Source organism: Orbicella faveolata, unplaced genomic scaffold (assembly GCF_042242905.1).
Source record: "Orbicella faveolata isolate gen_17 unplaced genomic scaffold, um_ofav_v1 contig_48, whole genome shotgun sequence".
Taxonomy (NCBI): Eukaryota; Metazoa; Cnidaria; class Anthozoa; order Scleractinia; family Merulinidae; genus Orbicella; species Orbicella faveolata.
Window position 1 is genome coordinate 4,102,395 of NW_028301578.1, and position 10,106 is coordinate 4,112,500.

Genomic DNA, 10,106 nt, shown 5'->3' on the forward strand with positions numbered 1-10,106 from the left:
GCTTAAGCTTGCCAACTGTCAAGCAATATCTGACGGTTACCACTCAATTCCAAGAGATGCCAATCTTAAGACTTACCTTTTTAAGCGTGCATTTGATTTGTAGTTTTTTACTTTTTATTTGTAGTCTAATTGTATTGTATAGCGTATTTAATTCTTAGGATGTTAAGTTTCATGATTTAGGATATTAGGTTTTTAAAGGATTAGGATTTTAATTTTAGGATTTTAAACTTAGGATTTTAATTTTACAGTATTGTAAAGCGCCATTGACAATTAGTGAGAAATGGCGCTATATAAATGTATATTTATTTATTTATTTATTTATTTATGTCTCGCTAATAACTAGACGTACTAGTCAAGCAACGTCTCAAACACTATTTCTTGTTTGTTACATTGACGAAAGTGATATTTACAGTTTGGTATCTTGGAAGGGGCTCTTTGAAAAGTTCGTTTTGCCTCTCGAGGCAGTGACCATAGGATTTTCCAGTTTAGGACTGGCTGTACGGCGACTTCCGATCATTTTGGCGAAGGCTGTTTTCATCTTTCCATTTAGACCAATGTACAGCCACGGATTTATGGCGCTGTTAGCCTGACTGAGCCAGTAGCAGAAGTAAATGAGAGAAGGCGGCCATAATGCTGCCTTTTTTACAGATTTGTCCATCTGATACACATGCACTGGAAGCCAGCAGACTGCAAACACCACTACAACAATGATGAGCATTCGGATGACTTTTTTCTTGGGGATTTGCTGTTGTCGTTGGTTTACATGTACTTCATCATCCGCAGGCATTTCGTGGAGCCACAGTTTAACAGCAGCTATGATGTAGAGGATGGAGATGATGGCGAGAGGCAGGAGGTAGGTAAGAACAAGGATGTAACTCCAGAAGGCCAGAGGCAATATGACAGTGGCATCAAAGCGGCAGGCACCATCTATAAATTTGAAGACCACTAGTGCGACTGACATCAAGGCTATGGATGAGACCCAAATAAGTGGTGTAATGATCTTGGGCTTCCTGAACCAAATACTACTTCGGAAAGGATACACAACAGCAAAGTATCGATCAAATGCCATCACAGCGAGACAGAAAATGGAGGCGTTAGTAGACACGAATACAGGGTAGTAAAGCTCGCAGGGAATGTGGAAGAAATAAAACATAGTTATGCTGATAGGCATCTGAAACACTGCAATCAACAAATCGGCCACCGCCATGTTAACAAACAGGAAACTTGTCAGATTTCTTGTGTCAGGTTTTTTCCACACGATGTAGATCAGCAGCGTGTTGCCAGCCAAAGCTACGATCATTGTTATGGCGTAAACTATGGAGAAGCTCACTTCAGTGGTGCCTGTCATGTTCTATAAATAAATCAGGTTAGCCATTTGCTTTAATGATATGTAAAACAATACACAAGTACGTTATATTTTGACTTCTCCCCCACTTTTTCCTGCGCCATGCCATTTTTCGCGCTGCACTCCAACAAACTGAACGCCTAGATGGCACTAATGTGTTTCTAGCTCCATACTGTAAACTGCCGCTTATAAGCCCGTTCCCCTCCCGATTATAAAACCTCCTCCCGGTTATAGGCCCATCTACATGTAAACCAAAAAAGTCATCGGCTATAAGCCCCCTCGGATATAAGTCTTCTCCCCCCTATAGCTTTATTTGTTTTGAATTCATTTTATTATGGAATTTAAAAGCTTCGCAAACCTATTTTGATCAATAAGTACAGCTATAATAAATATTAATCCGGTAATCCGTGACTGCCTCGCACAGTCAACAATTCAAAAGTTATAAATAATAATAATTCAGTTCCAAAATACGCCCAATTTTATAGCGGAGCTCCGGCGGCCCGAAGGACCGCCAAGCGGAGCCCCATACCCATATAGGAAAGAAATGGATTTTCTCATAGTTATCATGGCTAACGGTATTGCTCGTGGGCGCGTACGCACGACGGCGACGGAGTTGCACAACATGGCGGCCATTCTCCAGCTAAGCTAAAAGGTTGACAGAAATATACAGCCTTGATTTAACGCCTCCTTCTTTGATATTGGATATCCATGTTATGGTCAATAGACCAATTTCGATATATTAAAATTCAGCCTAACACAATAGACCTCAGGACGAGGCTCTGGGGAATAAACTCCACAAGCTCTGTAGTTATTCCCCAGAGCCTCGTAATGAGGTCTATTGTTTTAGGCTTAATTTTAATATATCGATATGATATAACTTTGTGAATTCTCTATTCTCCTTAAATTTTATCTCGTCAGGGTGATAGAATGCACTCCCAGAGTGTTCAGTCATTGTTTTCAGTTGCTACAATTTTCAGGAAAAAAGCAATAGTTTTCTTAATTTCCTTTCACTTTGTGTTAGGACCTTTTAGCATGCTCTTAATTGATCCATGGGCATTACGGGAGAATAATTTTCAAGCAACGAATTAGATTCGTTCTAGTATTAAGTATTTTTCAATTATTATGAATTAGGCATTTCTTTTTATTTTGTATTTTTTATTTTAGTCGCACGTGATCTTTTGTGATTTTACCGATGTATACCATGTAAATGGAAATAATGGACTAGAATTAGCCAATCAGAATGTGCATTATATCGGTTTTAAATACAAATCATATGTAATAAATGTATGTAAATGATATTTTTATGACAGAGAACTGGACAGGGCAAGAACTTCTCCTGCTTTTGTAAATTTTTTATATTAATTCCTCTCAGTGCTGTCAAAATGTCTCGGGAACCTTCATTTTTGATAGCCCATTATTTTCCACCATACCTAGCGCAGAAGCTCACCAAATCCTAACTAATAACCAATATGCGTGCATCTCTGGCCTTTGCTGTGTACTACGTGTATATTCTGTTACCCTGCCTTAACTGCTAGAAACAATTTTGACAGAGCTGTTTCAACAGTTTCACTTAAATTAATTTCCAGTAACAGCACTACATATAGCAGTGTTATTGAGTATGAGCTTTATGGAAGATGTTAATTTTTTTTTTTTTTTTTTTTTTATGATTACAGAAGAGAACAAAATATACATGTGTATGCATGTACATGTACATACCCTGATGTTGGTGTTGGTTGCGAATCGTAGTTCATAATAGTCATCCTACTACAGGTAAGGGGGAAAAGTTCAGAAAAATTGGAACATCTCTTCCCCCAGCACACCTTCTGTCTACAGGTGCAATAATCGAGAGGTTTTATATATATGAAGAGTATTGTAAAGTTATAGACTTAACATTAAAAGCTGACATTTGAACGCCTCCTTTGCTAAAATTAGTCACGATTTAATTGTTATCACTCCCTGTGAATTTATAGAGATTCCAGAGGCAAATTATCATCTACATGTAATGTGAAAGTCCTGTCTTCAAGTGAGGGAAAATGACACAAAAAAGTTACAGCGAAAGTAAAAAGAATCATGAATGTTGATATGGTATACATTGTACATCATGTAAAGGTATTTGGTGAGTGCCGAAGGCATAACATTTCATGTATTGCTTTTTCAGGAAAAAATATATAACAGTGACGTTTTAAAAGGTGTGATCAGAAAAATAATGAGTACATTGTCCAGGCAGTACCAGTTTACGGACGGCATATGCAGACAGTAAGAGGAACTGTAAGCATTACCGGGTAAGTTTGTTTTATGCTTTTGACTCTTGTTCTTGGATTTTGAGTCATTTCATCACAAGAATAGGTAATGAAAGATGCAATAGTTGTTTGGAATTTATTTTTGAAGGCAAACTTATAAGTCTGCCTATGCTGAATAACAGCCATGTGTAAACTGAATGTAAAGCAAACACACTGTTAAAGATGGGGCAACCCTAAAGCACGGAAACTGGAATCCGGAATCTAGAACCAAAAACTGGAATCCAGAAACCGGAAACCGGAATCTACAAATCAAAGAAAAAAAGTTCTTCAAATACTCGAAAATTGTTTTGCTCAGGTTTTTGCCTCTAAAAAATAAGCGGCCAAGTAAAAGGACCTCAAACTTAACCTTTTTTGAAACAAAAATTCCCCATCTGTCGAAATTCGTGCAACCGTTATTTCTAGTGAGGGCTATGATTATGAGAATCTTAGTAAAGTGCGTCGTTATTTTATTCCAAGCACCCTGAGAACGTTTAAAATAAGTTTGCTGGTAATTAACTACGCAGCCATGGGCCGAGTGCGGATCATGTTCTACCCGTGTTTTTTTTTTTTTTGTCAGTGACCAACCCAAACTTCCTCTCGGCCAGATTTTGATTCATGCAACCTGTGATGTTTTTTTGCCAAAAGCTGTTGAAACATTAATACAAGGACAATGTTACGGATATTTTTTTCTATATTTGTGTGTAAAATATGGTTTCTTTTGGTTTTATCGAGGCGTTGGATTCGAAGGGAAATAATAAATACGCTTAAAACACTAAAAAAGGATAATACGTCAGCCATGGAATGCGCTGACGTTGCAGCTTTCATTTTCGCTAGTTGACAAATAAGATCGTGTTTACTTTGCAAGTTTATTTTGCCAGAGGCGATGGTCACTAATTTATTTGCAATTTTGCGAGTATTCTTGTGGGTTTCTGCAAATGAAGCGAATTCTTTGGCTGTTTCATCGGAGCAAGTTAAGAGATTTGAAGAAAAATTAAATATTTGCCGAGGTAAACAAGAGCTTGCCAGAACTTGCAACGTTTAAGTTAGTGCTAGGAGAAAAAACAGCCCTGGATAGCGTAAACCCTCTGATTGTGTGACTTGCGTGACTACTTCAAAGCACAAACAAATTAAATTTTGACTTTTCAGGAAGAAAGCTGTTTATTAATAGCGTGACACTCGTTTCCTTTTGTATAATTCATGGGCATATCCCGAGCGAACTTCCAGATTAAGACCATTGCGTCATCATAGATTTCACAAAGGCTAAGAGTGATGGTGCAATAAGTTACAACACAGTTTGTGTTGATCAAGTGGTGTGTTTACAGTAATCAATGAATCATGAAGGGCTGCTTTGGAATGTGCACTGCGTTGTGGCTGTAGTATTAACAATACAGTTAAATTTTAAAAACACGGTTATAAGATCTAAAAGATCTTCTTGTTGCCATTTTGTTTAATAAGTGATCTGCAATTTACCGGAGGTATAAATTTACCCTTTACGTCTAGCAGATACTGAACAAGATAGAAAATGTCATAGAGAACAAGATGTCCGTCAGTGGCAGCCCCCTGTACATTGACGGTCACGCCCCCACTTTCGAAGTCCAAAGGCTAACCTGGCTCATCTAAATATAAAATTTGATTTTTCCACCAGATATGAGACTAATTCCAGATCAACACTATTTCCACACTGATACTGTGACAAATCAGCAGTTTATATTCTTGGCGACCATCATATTAAAACAATTTATATAAATGTTTCACACTTACTTCCGTCTGCTTCTCGCTTGCTAACAGATTGGACCACATGTTGTTAAAAGATGCTAAAAGACTGCCAGAAACTCAATGCAATGGCGTGTTGTTATTTGTGCTACTCACCAGTCTTCTCAGAGCATTTGATCTAGACAAGAACCGTGCTCTCACCAGGGCCAGGTTGAACAAAAGATGAGTAACTTAGCCTTTGAGCAGGCTCTCTCTTTTGGGCCGTGGGCATGAGTGGCAAAGCCACATGAAGGCACTCGCTCACATGCCAATGCTCAGACACCAGAAACAGATACCAGAGCCTGCTCACAGACTATGAGCAACTCCATCCACCCGAAAAATCACCAACCCTGACTGGATAGTGACTTACCCAATGGATAGCTTTATCCAGCTTTTGAACAATCGGGCCAGATGTATAGCTAAGGGTTGTTCAGAACTAGTCAATAATTTTTTAGCAATTACAGCTTGTGGCTAAAGTAAAGCCAAGAACATAAATAACAGCAAAATAAATTTTCCCCATATTTATTTATTAGACATTGCTGAAGTGAATTATTCCTACCATCATTCATAATATCTGGATTCCGGATTCTGGGTTCTGGTTCCAGATTACGGTTTTTGGTTTCAGTGTTTTAGGGTTGCCCTTAATGAAGTACGTGCATGTTAATAATCTTGAATAATTTGAAATTTCAGAGAGTTTAAAAATATCATATCATATCTGTGATGGTTCTGAGGTGGAGAGTTGTTACATGTACATGTAAATGTCTCATGCATGGTTTTTCACTTGTTATGATTCAGCTGCCAATAGTTTCTGTATCTGTTGGTGTGCAACGATCTACACCAATATTTCAACCTAATAATGTACAGTGTATATTAATTAACCAAATTATGCTGCTTTTAGTTGACCAATGCAACTACATAGTAATGTGATGTTGAAACACACAAATTTACAAACATGCCCAGTGTCAACTTGTCAAATATATGAACTGGCCAGACAGTCTAGATTACAAAATTTTCTGAAAGTTGGAATTATCAGGTAAGATATTTCTTAAACATTATTTTGTAATTAGTGATTTCTCAGACATTGTTTTCTTCAAGAAAAGATTCATACCCCACATATGGAGGTTTTTTTTTTTTCTCTAAGGGCTCCCTCCTCGTGTTACTTTGGAATTTCTAATGACTGGCCATGGATGGGTGTGAATATCTTCTGGAATTGCACATTCAGATTAAGTCAACAAGAACATCAGTATTTATCCTGACAAAGTCTGATTTTCAGCCTGGATGGCTCTTTGATTGGGACTGTGCACATAGTTTTACAGTAATATTCCCGTTTCTTGTTTAAAGCAAATTTCATGTGCTCTCGAAAGCAAGTCGCCAGGTTCATAACAGTTATATATGTTTGCTTTGCATCTCAGGGCAGAGCCTACCACTGTGAAAGTTTTGGTACCATCCCCCTAGCATTTGATTCACTACTGTAGACACTTGGTAAACGAATAACAATAAAATACACTGTATATCAATGAAAGGAATGTCGTCTGTTGGTTAAAAATTATAATTAATATGTCTTTGCATGTTCAGTGGTGTTCAAGTAGCAGCTATATACAGTATGATTACACCCCTGTTCCTGTCAGTCAATATACGAACAGTGTACACATAGGCAGCCTGGATTAAAACATCAAAGATTTTCAAAGCAACCATGGCCATTTGAGATATTTCTAAAGAAATATAAATTCAAGGTCCTTATGATTGCATATAGGGATTGATTTTTATTGTAAAAAATATCTAACTGAGTGTATTGTTCTTGTGTACTAATTGTTCATGTAGAACACAAAGACCACTATTATGACCGAGGTATTAATGTGTGAAAAGTTCCATGAAAAAATGCACTGGGAGCAAATTAAATCATCACAGATGCAGCTTCTGAGAGATCCCCAATATTAATTGAACATGCATTGTACATACATGTAAAAGAGTTTGAAAATTTATTACTCAAGATTGTAATGCTTTGTTTGGTTTCTCTATATTTACAGACAACTTGATGCCATAATAATTTCTGCACTAAGTTCACTGAACAAACTGACTTGCAAGTTGAGCTCTGCAACCCATACTTTGTGTAGTAATATCATAGCTACAACATTGTGACAGAAACACTGTATTAAATTATTAAGAAACACCTATGATACATGTATTAACTAATTATTTAAAGTGTCTGATAAATTAATCATTTTTTCTTAGAGATAATTTACTCATAATATCATGGTTTAGTTAAACAATTGCTTTTTGGGCTTAAAAATGATATTTATTGTGCTTGGTTTATGTTGCTCTTAAATCAATTTTGTGATTACCTGCATTGGGCATGGCATAAATTAATATTTTGCCAACACGAAATGAAGAACTGGGTCTTAAGCAAAGTTGCAGGATTAGTATTTTTGCAGTAAGAAAGAGTTGAGAAATTTGTGACATTCTACCGATTGCCTTGCCATTCGCAACGTCCAATAAGGTTAATTTGTTCCCTAGTGTTGTACAAATAGTGTTCTCTAATTTACAAATTATTTCAATCTGTTGTTTAAATGATTGCCTTATAACCCCAGGTCCAGCTTTGGTGCATGTAGGATATTAAGAGCGATTTTTTGAGAGTGTCGAGAATCGGAAGACACTCACGAAAAATAGATTTTTCTTTTATTTCGCCAAAACATACCTTTGGGTGAAGTTATTCATGGAAAAATAGTTTAAAGTTCCAACGATTTATTTTACGGCCAAAATTTAAGAAAGTTCGAAATTTGCATATAGTGGCGGTTTTCGCGACTTAAAATGTTCAGAATTTCACGCTTCTTTACGAAAACAGCGGGGGCGTAAAAACAATCCTATGAAAACAAAACTTGGCACAAATATTATTTCATTCTTATACTTTAAAACCGTGTAATAAGTTTCTTGAAGCTTTGTTTGTAGCTTTGCAACGAAGGGTATTTGTACAGCCGCCATTTGTGTCTCTTGCCAAGGAACAAATAAAGGCCAACTTTGACTAGTATAAATGGCCTCTGGTATATATCATTTGGTCAAAATATCTACATTTTAGGAAACCTTTGTTATTGTTTTTTTCACCCGAAAAGGTATAGCGCTGGGAATTAAAATTTTCTCCGTCAGTAAAATAAAATGTTACGGCATATAAGCGAGTTCAAATTTATGCAAATTACAAGGTTATTCTTTGGAAGTCAACGGTTTAAGAGCCAGTGCCCATAACTATGGACCAAACAACGGCACAAGTCGAAAAATCGATTTTGCTCAATTTTTGCCCATAGATTGGCCCTAGCTAGTAAACAAACGGACCATAGTTAGTTTCTGCTAATGCAGCTTTTTTGGGGAGAAATTTGCGAAAAACGATTTCGCCCCGATTGAGCTCAAAATCTACTTCCTGTTATGCTAAATTTTCTGAAAATTTGATTGCTTTGCGCGTCGCACAGCAGCTACTTGAGAGTCTTTCAATAGTGTTTACATTCAGCTCAGGTCTTCATGGTATGACTGAGCGAAAAATAAAATAAATCGAGGTTTCGTTTGAGCCCGAAACGAGATCGAACAAAAACGCAAAATATTACGATGTGTTGCAAACGAAGTATAGCACTAAAATATCGCCATATTTTTCTATGGGCTATAACTTTAAATACCATAAAAACACTTTCTACGGGTTAACTATGCACCCACCTGTTTGAAAATCAAAAAACTTCTCTGGGCAAATGGTTTTAAGTCGCCCGCCTTGACCTGTGTTTCTCATAAATTTTTCCCTGAACCGCCGTGAGAATGTAGACAGTTGCGTGACGCGGGCGGTCACCCTGAATACATAATTCGTTTCCAACAAGCCGCAGATGGCTATCTTAGAACATTTGGGTGAAAAAAGAAAAACATAGTGGACCACTTTTAACTTTAATATTTTGAAAGTCATCGCTTTGGAAAGTTCGTTAATTAAAAACGCCAATTAAAAGCAATTTACTTGGAGTTCGTGTGTTACTGCTATGTCGTTTTAAGCTGTCGTTCTTTCTTTGATCATTTTAATTACAAGAATGAGTTCTTGAAAGAAAATCGTTCTAAGTTCATTTGTTAAGCGTAATGACAAGTTGATATTGTTGGTTTGTAGCCTTACGTGATCTGAAGGAACGCTACAGTGATTAAATTTGTATTCGTTGATTTCGACGGATCGATTTTCGGTTAAACCTTGTTATTTGTACCAGCACATTTAGCGCCTTTTCTCCCGCTAAAAAGTCGGAAAAAGTAAAGTAAACAAATCCTAAAAAGTTTAAATCATAAATAAGAGGCGTCAACAGTGCGAGTGTCTCGGTAAGCTGTTAATTTGAACAATTACTGTGCTGAACGGATTGCTTTCCAGGTTACGCACGTACTATACATAAAGTTCATTGTGCGCGAATGTTTGTGTTTCAAACAACTGAAATGCTCAATGCTTTTCTTCTTTTTTTCTTCAGTCTTAAAACTTAAGGTTAGAGTTAGGATAAACCCTAAACTGTTTTGGCGGCCAACCTATTTTTGGCTAATTGCTTGATCAAATTATCTATACATTTCATTGAAATTGGCTCTTCCGTGACCGACTCCCGCGAACAAAACAAGATGGATGTTCGCTGTTCATTTAAGACTACAGTCCTGGTGAAAAGTGTTGGGACAGTTACGGCAGATGCCTCTCTTAAGACCAAAACCGCGCAAGCCCGAGTACCTCCCTCCCCCTGTCA

At 37.1% G+C, this 10,106-nt stretch overlaps 1 protein-coding gene across 4 annotated transcripts in view; it reads right to left on the minus strand.

Moving 5' to 3' along the window:
• The window catches only part of LOC149096059 (somatostatin receptor type 5-like), a 57,200-nt gene continuing 47,094 nt past the window's right edge, over positions 1 to 10,106 (minus strand). For all 4 annotated transcript variants that reach the window (XM_089281311.1, XM_089281310.1, XM_089281308.1 and 1 more), the window contains one exon: positions 1 to 1,351. In XM_089281311.1, coding sequence (XP_089137437.1) covers positions 407 to 1,348 — 942 coding nt within the window. In that variant the 5' untranslated portion in view covers positions 1,349 to 1,351 and the 3' untranslated portion in view covers positions 1 to 406. The remainder of the gene's footprint in view (positions 1,352 to 10,106) is intronic.